Here is an 18,547-nt window from a genome sequence, read left to right as displayed (position 1 = left end):
CATTTCTAAACTACCTTCATCATTGTATAAACAGGAATAAAGTTTTGATATTTTATATATAAAACTCTATTTTCGACACTTCATGTCTACGACCATACTACGTTGAAAATACCGGTTCTCGTCCGATCACCGAAGTCAAGCAACGTCAGGCGTGGTTAGTACTTAGATGGGTGACCGCTTGGGAACCCCACGTGTTGTAGACATACTTTTTTAAAAGTTTTTTTTTATTTTTTATTAAATATATCTATTTTACAATTTTTATTATTATTATTACAATTTTATTTTTTTTTAAATTGTTATTTCAAATATTTTTTTTCTTTTATGTTTTTAATTTTTTTTTGGGAATTAAAAAGACAAACCATCATTTTCAAGCGCTGGCTGGAGGAGAGGCTACAACCCAGACCTTGCATTTGTGTCTTCCAGACATCTCCAAAACTTTCAGAAATCTGTCGGCAACCCCTAAAATCCCAGCACAGACCTATCACCACTGAGGTAGGACCAGTCATTAGACCCTGTGAGAGCAAACCTCTACCAAGATTCAATTTTCGGAAGGCAAAGTGGGAAAATTCTCGTCAGACATAAATGACAGCATCAATACCATCGATCCAGTTCCCAAAAAACTACGATCAGTTCCAGAAGAGAATTTGGAGAAATGCCAAAAAAAAAAAAAAAAAGAAAACCCTACATACCTAGAGGCTGCAGGAAATCATAATATATACCATGCCTACTGCAAGGAACTTTATAAATAGTATGTGGAGGCTTACGAAACAGATCCATTTGCTGAAGAAACTGTCCAACTTGGTGAGACTTAAATGACTTTCATTGCTGAAACAAAATCAGAAAGATGGAAGGAAATGATAACCAGCACAAACATGACCCACAACAGGAAGAAAGCCTGGTCAAAAAATAAATACAGAAAATAACAACAAACAAACCAAGGTTTCAGATGTGACACCAAACGTTGTAGCAAATCAACTTATCAAAAATGGAAAACCAACATACAGAGAAAAGGACAAACTTAAAAAAATGAAAAGGGAAATGGAAAAGATCGCCCAAGAAGTGAACAGGAAGTACACCCTTTCTACATCGAAGAATTGGAATCAGCTCTTGAACACTCCAAACCCGATAAAGCGGCTGGTCTAGATGGCAACATTGTAGAACTTATAAAGCCTTTCGGTCCCTCAACAAATACATGGTTACTAACCTTTATCAACAACTGTGTTGAATCGTGCGCAATACCAATGCTTTGGCAACAAGCAAGAGTGATAGCTCTACTTAAACCTGGAGAAGACCCAAATAGCAACAAGAGCTACAGACCAATATCCCTCCTATGCATACTGTACAAAGTATATGAGCGCATGATACTAGCCAGGATTTCCCAAACAGTAGAATAATATCTGTCACCTGACCAAGCTGGTTTCTGCCCTGGAAGATCATGCTGCGACCAACTCCTGAACTTGACACAATAAATCGAAGATGGCTATGAGAACAAACAAATTACATGGGCTGTGTTCATGGACCGGACAGCTGCCTATGACACAGTAAATCACAGGGAACTGCTCCTTAAGGTTGCAGGGGTGACTCGTAACACAAAAGTGGTTGCATTAATAAAATCCCTTATGTCAAACCATCGCTTTTTATGGAAATGGTTGGGAAGAAAAGCAGATGGAGATCACAAAAGAATGGACTCCCTCAAGGATCGGTACTTGCACCTATCCTTTTCAACATTTCTACCAACGACCAACCTGAATTTGAGAACATCCGGAGGTTTCTATATCCTGATGATCTTGCATCCCGGGCCTCTGATTTCAAGACCATTGAGAAGAGATTAACAGACACCCTGAAGACACTCTCTGAGTATTATTTAAAGAACTCACTAAATGCCAACCCAGGAAAAACTCAAGTGTGTGCCTTCCATTTAAAAAACCACCAAGCCAACGGGAAACAACATCTCCTGGAATGGGAACATATTAGAGAACAACACATTCCCCGTGTACCTCGGTGTCACCTTAGACCGCACACTGTCCGTCTCTCAGCACACAAAGAAAACAAAAGCAAAGTTGGCCTCAAGAAACAACCTCATAAGAAAACTGGCAAACACTACATGGGGAGCAGATCCAAATACAATCAGGACAACCGCACTAGCCCTCTGCTATTCATCAGCCGAATACGCCTCGCCAGTCTGGGCAAGATCTTGCCATGCCAAAAAGATTGACCCTGAGCTATATAACACTATATAACACCTGCCGGATAATCACTGGTAACTTGAAACCGACTGCAGTTCCAGTCCTCCATCGGCTGGCTGGCATTGCACCTCCCCACATTCGAAGAGCCACTGCTTCCAAAGCCCAGAAATTTAAACAGGAAATGGACCCAAGGCACCCCCTCCATGACCACAACCCAACAACAAGTAGACTGAAGTCGAGAAAGAGCTTCATGACGGAAGAAAGCATCAACCCTGACCATGCAGCTGTATACAGGCTTTCCTCACAGAGGGAGTGGGACACTCATGCAAACGAAGCTGTTGAAGACCCGATAGAAGAACTGCCCTGCGGAACCGAGCTCCCCATGAATGAATGGGTAACATTGAACAGAGCACGTGCAACAATTGGGAGAACAACTGGAAGCATGAAAAAGTGGGGACTAGCTTGTGTACATGTGGATGCCCAGAGCAGACGATGGATCACATCCTTAGAGAATGCCATGATGGGCCCGGCTGCACTGACCATGACCTAAGAGTCTGCTCCACAGATGCTGTGGAGTGGGTTCGGTGTTTGAGCGACAAGCTATGATGATGACCGTATCGTTTAATTACTTAATTGGTTTTATTGTCCGTTTCAAGTCCCGTGCGCACGGAATATCACAAATTCCTCCAAAGTTACGAAATGTGGTGCCGTGATTTTTGCATGCGGGATTATATTTTAAGCGACATTACGAATTTTGAATACCGATAGTGATAAACCAAACTGTTTTTTCACAATGACAAATTCCTTTCAGAATTTTTACGCCTGCCTTCGATAGACGAAGAAAAATGCCTTTCACAAAGACCAACTGTTGAGCAATACAACTTATAAAGGTCGCCCAAGAGATGTCACGAAAACCCGCTGTCACCCATCGAGCACGGTCATGTTTAACAGTCTTGAATTATGTTCATTGGGGAGGGGGGTGGGTGCTTTGAATGTAGTAATGTGAAATGTCAATGAATCTAAACTTCTTTGATACCAGATTCCATGTAAGTTTTGTACAGTATATCCTTTTAAAGGAATCGCAGGTTTCAAATACAAGAGGTGCATAATTAAAATGACATAATTATTAATTTGATCTCTCCACTCTGAGTTCCTGGTTGTGGGCAATCTATTAGTAGTACTGTATTGCAATTCGCCGCATAACAAGCTGCTAGTTAAGAGCATTCACAGCTCCATTCCACGAGGCAAACGAAAATTTTACACCCCATGCTGGACGGAAGAGTCAGAAAAGCCGAACAAGGAGTACCAGCAGACCCAATCCCAGTACGTAGCCGATAACTATTTCAGTCTCTGGTAAAAGGAAGGAAGCAATTGTGACAGGAGACCGTGGAAAGTCTTGACTTTACACACTCTAGCCGCCACGCGTGGCGACCAATAAAGAAATTGGACCCGAACCGGAATTTCGCGAAGGCTGCACCGGCATGTGAGTAAGACACAATTGCCAGGAAAATAAAGAACTGTAGCAAACGGGTCCCGAATCAGTCTTTCGAGCGCGGTGTCCGCAAAGAATACCGTACGATTTTGGACTCGCTACCTGCGGAGGAGTCTGGCTGACATCCTCGTTCAGTCCCCAGAAAGTGGGCGCAGCCATTAGCGATGTAAATAACGGCAATGCAGCAGGGATATATGGCATATATTCTGATATGTTGACGCATCTGGACCCCAGGGCACGGGTCTGGCTGGCAGAGGCAATGTCTGACGCCCTTGCAAAAGGAAAGCTTCCACAAGTGTGGAAGCACACTAAGATAGTCGCCATTCTGAAGGAGGTCGACAGTTAGAGACCCATATAACTTCTGAGCTGCTTGTACAAACTTTTGGAGCATGTTCTATTAAACCGATGGGGAATGGTTCTAAACGCTGCCCTGCCACCCGAGCAGGCGGGCTTCAGGGAAGGGATGTAAACCACGGAACAGGTCATTGCCCTTAAAGAGCACATTGAGGCAGGGTTTGAGAGGAAACAGCAAACTGGTGATGTATTTATAGACCTATCAGCAGCGTACGATACGGTCTGGCGCGAAGGATTAATGCTCAAACTTGCAAAGATCATAAGGTGCAAAAAGACCTTGAGTTGTTGTCTTCAATCTTAGGGGAACAATTCCACGTCGCGCTGGGAGACACTACGAGTAAAGTTAGGAAACTGAAGAATGGGGTCCCTCGTGGATTTGTTCTGGCACCAAGGTTGTTTAATGTCTACATTAGCGACATGCCAAACACTTCCTCCCTGATGCAGGGATATGCGGATGACTGGGTACTTTACTCAAAGTAAAGTGTGGACCCGTCTCGAGAGCATACTCAGCGAGGACGTCACCATACTCAATCCTACTTCGACCAGTGGTATCTGAAGATGAACACTTCGAAAACCGTGGCCACTGCATTTCGCGTATGCAGTGGCTGGCACACATGTAAACTGAACGTTCTCGTCGGGGACCGGCTTATCCCATATGAGCCGAATCCAAAATACCTGGGGAGGGGGGTGACGCTGGACCGCAGTCTTACCTATCGGGTAAATCTCGAAGGAGTTGCCCGGAAACTCGAGAAACACAAGTCTTCTGAGGAAGAAACATATCTATCAGAAAAAAATCGCTCACATCCAACTCTTTCTCCCACAGAGAAGTTGTCTACTTGGACAGAGGCAAAACCAAATCACTTTACTCAAGGACCATGATATAATATAGCAACAGCGAAAAGGACAAGGGCTTCAGGAAAGAGAAAACCAAACGATTAATTCCCATCAATAGACCTTAATATTGTGCGGCTATGTGGTTTAGTGGTATGATGCTCGCCTTCGGATCGGAATGGCCTGGGTTCGAGTCTCGAGCGGCGCATAGTTGAGTCCTTGGAAAAGGCTCTCTCACCATTCTCAGGTGTAAAATGATTACCCGGCCGTTAACAGCATTGTCTCTGTCCGAAAAACAATGTGTAATGTATCTGAATTAGTCGTCATGTCTCGTTATACTTATTAGGTGTTGCTGTTGGCTAGGGACCCTTTGTAAAGCGCTTTGAGAACGTTAAGTGGATATTGCACTATATAAAAGCTCAATGATTTTTTTTCTTTTAAATCTACTTTAAATCTACTGACCGGTGTTCCTCCATGCTGCCTTTATGATTACATGTTTTCCATGACATAACGCGAACTGTTATGGTGACATTGTACTCATAGCAAGATGATCATCCAGGTTTATCCAATCAGTAATGTTAAAGTAAAAGAAGCTGTTAATTTTTTGTTTTTACGGGTTTTACGGCATTTGCAACTCATTTAGGTCATATCGGAGCCAGTAAAAAAGAAGAAAATGGGAAAGTAGTTATAGAATTACATTTTGCAATACCCAAGAAAAGGGAAGACAAAGGGGAAAATTGGTTCAAATAGGAAACAGAGGTAGATTCCAAGAGCATACTATCAAAGTACTTAATTTGAGATCACCTAAAAGTCTCATCCAGACACAAGCACGGGTCCCCACTAAGAGGAATACACTCAAATGTTTACAAATCATATATATGTAAATAAAACAATACAGTGCATACCAGAGAGATGATTTACAAGGAGAGGAATATCATCTCCCAAAACTAACTATACATTTGACTGTTTCCCCCTCAGCCAGGGTATCCGGCCAGGGCCAGGACAAAACCAAGTAATCTCATTCCAAGACAAAGACAGAAAGCAAGTAGGAAAACAGATATAGGGGGGATAGAAGACACGTAAGTACCTCCCTGCCCACTATGGGAGGTCAGGAAGAAGTTGTTGAGATTCTCATACAGTAATAAAGACACACCAACAAACACACACAAACACACACACGAAAAAAAAAAAAAATGAAAAGAAACAAGATTATGTATTTATTTTATTTTGAAAAGAGGAAATACATAACAACATGTATATAATACTATAATAATTAACAACACAATCCAAGTGTTCTATTTTCTATAAAGAATCAGCCATCTTCAATTCTTGACATGATTATATATATTATATTTATTAGAATGATCAATCTTATACGAGGCCAACTGTTGCTGTTTTCTAAAAAAAAAACTAATTAACCGTCTGTTTGTACAATATGTTATGGTATTCACAGTGTTATATAATCAAGAAAAAGTTAAACAATGCTCGTACATTATATATATGGAGATTTAAAAAAACAACTGAGCAGCGTATAAAAATGGAATGTTAAGTTAAAGTTTAAAACTGTTTGCCAAATTCGAAAGTCCAGTCTATCCTTGAACGATGGCGTATATTTCTCCTTGCACCAGGACCATATTGGTAAACCTCATTTTGTTTGTATTTAGGGTTCGACTGCGACTCTTTTATGTCATTTAAGCGCCAGTAATAATAAGGAAGATAATGGAATAGTCAAAAGATCTAGACAAAGCTAACAAGCTGAAAGAATAAGATATGATGTACATATGTCAAACAGAGATCAAAAGTAGACCCAAGGGCAGCTTATATGAAACCATCTAAAGGTCCCACGCTGTTGGTCATTTAAGCGCTAGTAATCAGAAAGATAATGGAATAATCATAAGATTTAGATCAAACTAACAAACTAAAGAGTAAGAAAACGGGAACAAGTTTAACAGAGGTCAGAATTAGATCTAGGAGCAATGTATCCATGTAGCTAGCTTGAAACCCTCGAAAGACCCCTAACTGATTCTGCGCCAAATCTCCACCAAAAAGGGATACATTCAAATGGTTACATAAATACCCCATAAAGAACCTAACAATGATAATAATGGAGAATTAGTTTACAAGGATAATAATATCCTCTTTTGCAAAAACTAAACCCATCTTGACTGTTTCCCTCTCAACAACAAAAAAAAAAAAAAACTATGGAAAAGGCTCAGATGAAACTAATGGTCTCGTTCCAGAACAGGGATATAACGTTTCACGGAAAAGAGAAATTTAGGATGTAAGGGTATATAAGAGATACTAGGACTATGGCTATGAGTAAGTTACATTGAAACTGTAGGAAATAGATTCAATCGAAAACATAAAGTTTATGTTTAAAAAACAACATTTGAGTATATTCAAGAATATGATTTAAAATGGTATAATCTTCGGCTCAGGGCAAGGCATGAGAGGTGAAAATATAAATATCTTAGAAAGCTTATGCGAAATATATTCTTACATACATGTAGCAAATATGGACCAATGAGATAAAGACCTATGAGGAATTGTGAGCTCTTTGATGAATCTTAACAACGCTACTACCGCATTATCTCATTCGTCTGTAATGCTTCATTCATCCCATTTTGTTGAAAAGGGGAAACCCGAAACGTCCATTTTTATCTGTTTTCGTATATCAAATTGAATCTTACATTCAAATTCACAATGTTATTTATTTGTTTGTTTGTTTGTTTTGTTTTTAAGGGTTTTATGGCGCTTGCAACACATTTAGGTTATATCAGCGCCAGTAAAAAGGAAGAAAATGGGAAAGTAAAAAGTTCTAGAATTACAATTAAAGCACCCAAGAAAAAGTAAGACAAAGGGGAATTGAGAACAATTAGGGATCAGATGTAGATTCCAAGAGCATACCACCAATGTACTTAGTTTGAAATCACCTACAAGTCTCATCCAGACACAAGCACAAAATCCAACAAAGAGGAACACACTCAAATGCTTACATTATACATTCAAAATAAAAATAATAATACATAACAGAGAGATGATTTACAAGGAAAAAAATATCATCTCCCAAAACAATAACTGCATTTGACTGTTTCCCTCCCAGCTAGGATTCCGGCCAGTGCCAGGACAAAACCAAGTAATCTCATTCCGAGACAAAGACAGAAAGCATGTTGTCAGGATCCCCACCCAGTGTTATTTACTTCTTCAAGCTTCGAGCAGCAGCAATTGCATCACCCAGGATAAAGGGGTCCATACCATAGGAGCCCTTCTTTTGTCATAAAGGAATCTCCACCAACTGTCCACATGAGAATCGAGAAACAGAAATAAAAAGCCAATATATTCTGATGATAGATTTAATGTGATCGACATAACAGAATGGAAAAGACAATGTGACAAGCTGACATTATGAATATGTTATCTGACGAAAGAAAAGCAATGTGTCGTGGAAGAAACTAATTTGTTTGTATAATAATATCAAAACAAATCTGGAAATAAGATGGCAGTTCAAGTAGAAATTTTACCAAACATCGTATATGAAAATAATAAAAAAAAATGGCTGAGTAGAGCAAAATATCAAATTTTACAAAATTCTATTCAGTAATCAAAGTTATGACAAAATATGTATTTTATCTATTTAGTGATCAAACACTACTTGCAATTGTAAGCTAACAAATGTATATAACAAAAACCATTGTAAAATTTTTTATTTTTTTTTAAAAGGCTACATTTGTTCGGGAAATCTTGTGTCGTTTTCAATTTTTTTGGTTTTTTCAATAGGTTGTTGGGAATTGAAAAAAACTATAAGTCAATTTAGATTCAATAAAATGATGACAATGAAAAAAATATATAGCATTGGCTCATCTGGAGATCCGAAGTAGATCTCAAGAGCAATCTATTCATGTGTCTAATCCAAAACTTATGACACAAATAGGTCATTTCAAAGAGAAGAAAATGGGACTCAACAAGTTCTAGATTTACAATTTAAAGCATACAGGAAAAAGTAAGACCTAAAGGGAAATGATTCATGTTTAAATAGTGAACAGATGTAGATTTCAAGAGCACACTTTTAGTGTACTTAGTTTGTGATCACCTAAAAGTCTAATCCAAACACTAGCACTGGATCCCACTAAAAGGAATAAATTCAAATAAAAAATATAACAGTGCATATCATAAAGTTGATTTACAAGTGGAAAATTATCATCTCCTAAAACTATACCTATACATTTGTCTGTTTCCCTCCCAGCCAGGGCCAGGACAAAACCAAACCAAGTAATCCTTCCAAGAAAAAGATAAAAACCCAGAAAAAAATTTGTCTTGTAAGTGTATGTTAGTATTGAGAAGCTCTGGTTTGTTTGTTTTAAGACGCTTTTAACCTTTACGTCATATCAGCGCCAGTAAAAAGGAAGAAAATTGAAGAGCAAAAACATTCTAGATGTACAATTAAAAGGACGAGGAAAAAAATAAGACAAAAGAGAATGGTTTTTATGACAGATGTTGTAGTCCATCAACACAATCAGGTTACTTGGTCCTGAATCATCACAAAAGATCCACGAAGAGAAACACCAAATGTTACAAATATGTAAAATTAAAATAACTACATAACATAGAGCAGATGATAATACAAGAAAAAAAAATGATTCTACAAAAAAAACATATCGTTCAAAATTCATCTCACCAAACCCCAAGCCAGGTAGGCATAAAAGAATTTTCAATAAAGAGAAAGATGGTAAAACAATATAGGAGGATATGAAATACACAGCAACCATCCCACATGGGAGTGGGAACCACACAAACTTGTTTACAAATCAGTAATTTAAATAATACATACCACACTGTATAATATTATTTCACAGGTATATCTCTGCAAAAAATAAGACTGATTATTTATCTTTTTTTACCAGCCAGGAAATGTTAGCATAAAACTAATAATACTAATTCTAAGTAAAACGAAATAATAGTAAAAAATATAGGGATAATATAACAATCACAACACTACCAACAATAAAAATAACTGAGAAGAACCCATGACAAACCATGTTTAAATAGTTATGTATTAAAATGTAATAGTTTGGGACAATCTAAAAAATAAATCACATGATCAACTGAAAAAAATGTAAGATTATTTGTTTGTTGCTTTGTTATTAACACAATTGAGGTTATATGATAAGCATGAAACAAAAAAAAACATCTAACAAAAATATATGTAAATTAAAATCATAACCTAAAATATTATAATAATTATAAATAATCAATAAAATAACACAAAATTTACAAAAAAAAAATATACTGTCAAAAAACAATCAAAACCAAAAAGTGATAGGTATTAAAAAGAATTAAGCATATTGGTGTAAATGCGAACAAAAAAATCAAGTGATGCTCAACACAACAGACGGTAACTCCTCCATTACGGAAAGTGAATCAAAAAGGATAGTATTACAATATTCACAATAAAACTTTAACATAAAAAAACCTGTAACTGCATTCATTTCCCATATATCAGGAATTTTGTTATAAAATAACAACTGCTTTTTTCTCTCAACCGTAAAATGGTTGGTAACCAATTCAATACAAACATCGGAATTGGAAGACATCACTTACTTTCAAACATTTTGTTGTTAAACGGTCCTTGAGAGACATTTACGTTATATCAGGAAGATTTAAGACATCTAAAAGATTTTTTAAAGATTGAATTTATCTGCAGTTGTCATATCTTCTTTCTGTATATAGAAATCCCTCTCTACAGAATAATGGAACAACTGAAAATTATCACATAGTTACTCCATCCAATCCAATCCAATCCAAAAATAGTTGTTTGTTTTAAGGGTTTGATGGCGCTTGCGACACATTTAAGTCATATCAGCTCCGGTAAAAAGAAGAAAATGGAATAGTTAAAATATTCTAGATTTACAAGAAAAAGTAAGACAAAGGGGACTTGGTTCAAATAAGGAACAGATTTAGATTCCATGAGCATAACATCAATGTACATTGAGATCACCTTAAAGTTTCATCCAACCAACACAGGATTCCACTCAGAGGTACACACTCAAATGTTTACAGAATACATAATTAACAATGCATAACAGAGTGATGATTTTCAAGGAAAAAAATATCATCTCCCAAAACCATAACTATACATTTGACTGTTTCCCTTCCAGTCAAGGACTCCAGTAAGGGCTGGGACTAAATTAAGTAATCCCATTCCAAGACAAATACAGAAAGTAACTCGGAAAACAGATATCAAAGGATAGAAGACAAAGAGTGATCTCCTGCCCACCATGGGGGGTCAGAGGAACCCACCCAGAAACATTGTTGCAGCTTCGTGTGATGAAGATTGACACAACTAGGTGTGGTGGGGTGGCATTGATGTAATATTTATCTATTCGTTTTAAACTGGTCGAGATAACTATAGAATATTGTCGGGTTATTGGTTGCTTTGACATTTTCAGGGATGCTATTGCATGTGCGAATGGAACTGGGAAAGAACGACTGTGCGCATTGATTCTGGAATATGGCAGTGCATATGCATTTTCTTTTCTTCTGTGGTTTTTCAATGTGTTAATCGGGATGGTGGTGGTTCCCTGTCGGCCCTTGTATAACATATTGAGCTTTTGCATCTTTCTCCGTTCAAGAAGTGGGGTCCAGTTTAAATGCTCCATGATGTCTTTTACACTGTGTTGTTGGTAGTAGTCATTACAGGCAAATCGACAGGCCCTTCTTTGAATAATTTCTAGCTTATGATCAATGTTGATGTAATCAGGTCTGATATGCTGCTGGGAAAGAAGACACAGCATGACCTCCTGCCCACCACGGGAGGTCAAGGACTCTGCCCAGAGCAAAGGATCTAAACCATACTCTAAGCTTAAATACCTTCTCACTTCAAGGAATCAAAAGGAGAAATCTATAAGGAAGTAGACAACAGATGTAGAGGAATAAAACAGATGGACGCAAATGCTCCTTTCCCAGGGAGAATAAATCCTCTAGTGGATAACTACAAGCAACCTAGCCAAAAAATTTTTAAAAAGTATAATTACAACAGTCAACAAAAGAAATTAATAAAAAAACAAAAAAAAAAAAACAAAAAAGAAAACAAAGAAAAAACATATAACAGAGAAAATTTACCCTGATGGTTTGTTTTGTTTGTTTTTATGGGTTTTATGGTGCTTGCAACACATTTAGGTCATATCGGAGCCGTTAAAAAGGAAGAAAATTGGATAGTCAAAAGATTCTAGATGTACAATCAAAATGACTTGAGGAAAAAGTAAGACAAAGGAGAGTGGTTCAAATAGGGAACAGATGTAGATTCCAAGAGTAAACTCTCAATATACTTAGTTTGAGATCACCTAAATGTCTCAAACAGCACAAGATCCCACTAAGAGGAAGACACTCAAATGCTTACATTACACATTCAAGACAAAAAATATAACAGTACATAACAGAGAGATGATTTACAAGGGAAAAAATATCATCTCCCAAAATAATAACTATGCATTTGACTGTTTCCCTCCCAGCCAAGCACTACATGGCATAACCAAGTAATCACAGTCAAAGTCAAAGACAGAAAGCAAATTGGAAAATATATATAAGGGGAGAGAAGATACAGTAAGTGCCACCATGCCCACTATGGGAGGACAGGAACCCCACCCAGGTACCCTGATGGTAGTAATGAATGTTTTCTCAGAGGAGAAAAAGAAATAAAGCATTGAGATGGATGAAAATGCTGCCAGATTAGTCCTCGAACAACTCATTCCAAATGTGGTGAAGTAAATATGAATGTGATATTTGACATAAAATATATTACAGAGAATTAAAAAATGCTAGATACATTAAAAAAAATATGAGAATGGTAGTTTGTGTCTGAATACCATTGAGAGAGAGAGAGAGAGAGAGAGAGAGAGAGAGAGAGAGAGAGAGAGAGAGAGAGAGAGAGAGAGAGAGAGAGAGAGAGAGAGAGAGAGAGAGAGAGAGAGAGAGAGAGAGAGAGAGAGAGAGAGAGAATGAATGAGAGAGAGAGAATGAGAGAGTGGTAGGGGCGCAGGAGAAAATGACAAGAGAGTGTTATAGACAAACTTGAAGAACAAGAAGTAAGGTTTGTCGATGTTCTCTGAAGAGTGAGAAAGCTAATATAATAAATCATTAACTCTCTCTCTCTCTCATTACGCATAATTTTCAATGAATACCAAATGCACATGATAAAGAATATTCACAGTCATCTCATGCAATTTTTGCCTGGACATCTAAGGCAATGCAGTGCTTTGTCCAATCATAATCAAGATACCATATATTTAAAAAATACTTTTCTTTCTCAATATATACATATCTGCCGCTGGTAGTGAAATGTAATAAAATAAATAAATTCCCTTTATTTATCCCATAGGGGAAATTTGTCTTTAGGGTCTATTCCAAGGGAAGACTAGAATAACCCAGGCATCACCCACAGTGCAGCGCCACAATTGAGCTAGTGCGAGTAGACTTGCTCATGGCCACACAGCGCAGTGGATATTCAAACTTGGTACCTTTCGGGTATGAAGCAAAGACCGTGCCGGTGAGCCACGATGCCCAAAAATATATTCAAAATCTGATTAAAAATTATTATGTCAATGGAAACATCAAAGTAAATCATATCAACAATGTTGCTATGGTTCACTTTATGCATGCATTAAAAAAAGTCGCAAGATTCCAAACGAGATTTTATTTTTTGTTTGTTTGTTTGTTGCTTTAGGTCTCTTCCAACACAATTGAGGTTATATGAGAGACCGCTGAAACAAAAAAACAAGCAATCTAACAAAACGAGATTTTAAAAATTGTCAGAACTAATTAGAAATGCTTAAGAATTCACTAACAGAAATCTGTAAATCATGCTACACTTTTAAAGAAAAGAGTAAAAAATAATAAAGTTTACATTCAAGTAAAACAAAATTTTGGCCTTCACTTATAAGACCATATGTTACATTAATGGTACACAATTAGAATATAAAAAATGTAAACAAAGAGAGTTTAATAATTAATAACAATGTAACAATAGGCACAAATTGAATAATAAAAAACAGTCTCATTAATTAATTGGAATTTTACTCTAATTCGGAGGACTAACATATAAAGGGAGATAACTCCTGAAATTTAATTCATGGCAATCTTTTGTCTTCTTCGAAATCAAGCATACTTTGGCATTAAGCAGCTTAAGCCTCCTCTCAATGGCTGATGACTGTATCTTGGACACTAATGATTGAGAAAATTATTCCATACAAATAATTACCAAAATTATCAGTTAATACCAAACATATATTACAATATTCAAAGTCACTTGAGCCAATTTTTGTCATACATCTATGGCAACGTGACACTTTGTCCAAGCATGATCTACAATATTATATTTCCTATACTTTTGTTCCTAGAAAAAACATCTCATTCAGCTGGCCGAGGAATATACCAAATATTCTACAATATATTTCTAAATGTAAGCATCAGAATACCATATATAATAATATTAATCATGTTGTTATGGTTCTAAGTATTAGAAAAGTCATAAGATTCAAAATGACATAAATAATTGTCAGAAATAAATTAGAGATGCAAAGATTTCACTAATGGACATCTGCAACTCCTGCCACACTAAAAGAAAAACAGAAATGATTATATACAATTAAAGCAAATTGGCCTTCACTCGAAAACCTAAAGTTACACTAATGGTAAACAATTACAATTTTTTAAAATTAAAACGAAGCGAGTTTATGGCAAATGCTGTTTTTAAAAAAGTCTCATTAATACATTTACCGGAATCTTATTTCGTTTGTGATAATATTATTATTATTATCATTATAATTACTGGAGCAGAACCTGCAATATTTACGATGAAATAAAGGCTACTACAAACAGGCACTTAATCTATTCTAATTACCGCTGTATTGTGGAATTTGACTAGATCGAGGCAAATTTTTTGAGCCATCAATGATCAAAATTGGTCTGGTAATAAAGTCTGTAGGAGCATGTACTAGAAACAGGGCAGCCAGATAGCATTTTCCATATATATATATATATATCAATCTGTAAAAAATAGTTTGATCATTTATAGATTTGCCAGTCATTCTGTGCTCATTGGAAAAAATAAGGTTGGGCTGTATGGAAAAATTTTGACCCCCAACTCTGTGTCCTTTTAAAGAAAAGATATTATGATCATATCAATAACAATAGAACACTTATGTATTCCCTTCAGAGATTATCTGCAGTTTTTTCTTCTTCCTACATTAGCTTATTGAGATTTTCACATTTGATACTTTTGAAATTCTAACAGTTAAAAAACAAACCTAACAAACAAACAAACGAAAAACGGACAAACCAAATGACAACAACCCATAACCCATGCATTGATGTGAAAAATACTGGTTGTGTTTTGAAAATTTTGTCTTATTTCTTTCTACATCAAAAACGTAAAGAAATTATTATGCAGTATCATTATAAATGCTTAGTGATGTTATTTAATTATATAAATGTAATTTTGAAAAAAAATTCGCCATTGTTGCATTATGAAAGCCAAAGGTCAAAACGTTGTATATTTGTGTATCGTTTTACTTTATGAGCTGCTTTTACTCCTGAAATTTTCGAAATATTGTCTAAATAAATAGGGTTTGCACTATTGCTACTATTGCTAATAGAACATTTATGTATTCCCTTCAGAGATTATCTGCAGTTTTTTCTTCTTCCTACATTAGCTTATTGAGATTTTCACATTTGATACTTTTGAAATTCTAACAGTTAAAAAACAAACCTAACAAACAAACAAACGAAAAACGGACAAACCAAATGACAACAACCCATAACCCATGCATTGATGTGAAAAATACTGGTTGTGTTTTGAAAATTTTGTCTTATTTCTTTCTACATCAAAAACGTAAAGAAATTATTATGCAGTATCATTATAAATGCTTAGTGATGTTATTTAATTATATAAATGTAATTTTGAAAAAAAATTCGCCATTGTTGCATTATGAAAGCCAAAGGTCAAAACGTTGTATATTTGTGTATCGTTTTACTTTATGAGCTGCTTTTACTCCTGAAATTTTCGAAATATTGTCTAAATAAATAGGGTTTGCACTATTGCTTTCAACTGTTTCAACCATAACGCCATGGACAAAATTGACTATTTTCCTTTATACTTTCAAAAATCTAAACAAATAAAGCCTTTCAAATAATGCATTGTAAATGGTGCACACGACCTAATTTAATATTTTGGTGGGTCATCTGGGTTATAAGGTGGTGTTTCCATAGGGGGTTGGTTTGAGTCAGGTCCAGTGGTGCTTGGGTCAGATTTAGCTGCACCACCACCAGACAAGAAAGGAATCTTTCCAGCTCTCCACAGAGTGAGGAATCCACAGATGCCAATGAAAAGCCAAAGGAAAGTGCTGATCCATGCTCCAGCCTGTATAAGAAATAAAAATTTGAAAAATAAAATCAGTTTTACCATAATTAATTTTTTGTTGTTGTTGGGGGGGGGGGGGGGGGGGGTCTAATTGCATGACATTTGGTTTGAACTGGTTGTAGAAACCCAAGCTTTTAAAAATCCTACTCTAGGAACTACTATCCCTCTTCTTCTTCATATCAACCAACTGACGCAGTTAGTCTGAGCATTACTGTCGATGTTGCATATCCACAAAAAAAATATTTTTAAAAGAAGAAATGATGGTACATTCCTGATAGTCAGTGGTGCATCTTTAAAGGTCTCAGTATTGCTCAGAAGCTTGATACATGCCGGTAAGTTGTTCAATAAAAATAATGTATTAAGGAAAAATAAGTAAATTTGACTGTCAACATTAGATGGAGGAATATTAAAAAGGACACCCCGACTGCCTAGTTTGTATTTTACTCGACTTCCTTGGGAATTGCTCAACTGATATCTTTATCAGGCCAATTAATCCTTTGAGCAGTGTTGTTATTTTGGCTGTAGTCCTTCCTCAGTGTACTGAATGTATTTTCAACGTGGATGAGTAGGTTCAGATAACTATTGAAATAAAATGTAAATCATTCCTGTGGTTTTGCCTTGTCTTAATATTTTTCTCTCCTCAGACTACAAAAGCCACAATTATTTTGGTAGGAAAAATTGAAGTTTGCAGGGTCATAAACTCACATGGTTTGATCACAAAACAGAGTTAAAAACATAATGCAAAGAAAATGATAAGAACACTTTGATTTATATTCACAACATCTGGCTTTCATTAAAATAATCTTTTAAAAAAAAGTGAACTGGTTAAAAATTATTGAACCTGTCACTTATAATCAAAAGAGGAGTTGGAATTAAGACAGAAAAAAATATAAAAAGTTTATTGCCTTCAGTAACTCTCATGGAGGCAAAAGAAATCAAGAATAACTACCTAGAGCGTGTCTTTAAGCATATAAATATTTTGGTGCCACTCTCATAGCAGACCTATGATATTTCGATTAGGCTATCTGCCTTTGTGATTGACAGGTGAAAAAAACAATGGTGCATAGATGTGTAAAGTGGTGTGATGTTTACTGACTTTCAAGATTGAACCTTTAATAGATACATATTATATGTCGACATTATGACCATACATGGATATATAAAATGGTTGTTTGATGTTAACAGCTTTCACTTTCAAGATTGGGTTTTCAATTGTTTGCGTAACAACCTTGTATGGAAAGATTGCGAAGGTTTCAGTTGGCTAATAAATTTTGGACAAGAGGTGTAAATGTCGAGCATGTTTCTCTGCATTTTATTCAATCGCAATAACAATCAACTATCCATGTGCTTTTGAAACACTTCATCATCCTGACTGAGGAGGAAATACAACAGAGGGAGATTGTTGGATGGCGATGTTCTTGCTGGTGATGACGATGCAGCTGTTGATAATATGACAGATGCATCGACGGCCTGTGGGTGTTTGGATCGATTGCAGGGAATGGCTCGGTACATCTGGGAAGGTAGGTCTGCTATGAGAACAGAAACGCACAGTGTCAGGCAGTAGGTCTGCTAGGAGAACAGATAATGTGAGGTAGGTCTGCTACAAGGTCAGCACCAATATTGTTTTTTTAGAAACTTCTTTGATTTGAAAAAAAAAAGTAATATTATACCTGAGCAGCTTTAGAGGCAGAGTAAGAGTCTTCAAAATATTTACTGTTACAACTGCAGAGAGAGGGGAAAAAAATAATATTAACATTTTCAAATTGCACACAAAAGTGCCAGTAAAGTGGATAAATTTATATAAAGGGATCATATTACTCCTATTAAGTGCAAGGGGCCTAATGAGCACACCCCTGTCCCAGAAATCAATCTAATTAACATCTTTTTTTTATGGCAATTAAAATAAGACAAGCACTTCCTCAACTGCTTCTCTAATTGCACAATACTTACCTACTGCATGTGGACAAACATTATGATCATACTAACACTACATAGTATTATTTCATGGTGACACAGCATTACAATTATCTGTCAATACTTATGTGTGCATCACCTAGCGCCATTTGGTGCAGACCATTAAGGCCAAATGCACAATGTTCCCTTCCTAGATGAATTGTTATCATCTGTAAAAAAAAAAGTACATCCTTTTGACTCTCAAAGCGCATAGTGTACTTAATAAGGATCAAAAGTATATAAACAAGTCGCCACTTATAACGCATGGGTTTTGAATAAATGTTTTTGACTCTGGTTTTCTTGAACTGAAAACAACTC

General features: G+C 36.3%; 1 protein-coding gene and 1 non-coding gene across 8 annotated transcripts in view; one reads left to right on the top strand and one right to left on the bottom strand.

Moving 5' to 3' along the window:
* The first annotated feature begins 84 nt into the window (after positions 1-84).
* On the top strand, positions 85-203 carry LOC144963540 (5S ribosomal RNA). Its single transcript, XR_013643641.1, has one exon. It is a non-coding gene; the product is annotated as a 5S ribosomal RNA (ribosomal RNA).
* Positions 204-12,636: 12,433 nt separating this feature from the next.
* LOC144975218 (uncharacterized) overlaps positions 12,637-18,547 on the bottom strand; it is a 43,440-nt gene continuing 37,529 nt past the window's right edge. For 6 of the 7 annotated variants that reach the window (XM_078919124.1, XM_078919094.1, XM_078919081.1 and 3 more), the window contains exons 5-6: positions 17,947-17,998; positions 12,637-16,276 (exon numbers count right to left, since the gene is read on the bottom strand). In XM_078919124.1, coding sequence (XP_078775250.1) covers positions 16,079-16,276; positions 17,947-17,998 — 250 coding nt within the window. In that variant the 3' untranslated portion in view covers positions 12,637-16,078. The remainder of the gene's footprint in view (positions 16,277-17,946; positions 17,999-18,547) is intronic. The other variant, XR_013645882.1, reaches the window with a different exon arrangement.

The sequence above is a fragment of the Berghia stephanieae genome, chromosome 1, assembly GCF_034508935.2.
Source record: "Berghia stephanieae isolate SIO BIC M18660-M18661 chromosome 1, UCSD_Bste_1.3, whole genome shotgun sequence".
NCBI classification, from domain to species: Eukaryota; Metazoa; Mollusca; class Gastropoda; order Nudibranchia; family Aeolidiidae; genus Berghia; species Berghia stephanieae.
The sequence above is the reverse complement of the archived record's forward strand: the minus strand, read 5'-3'. Positions and strand labels throughout refer to the sequence as shown.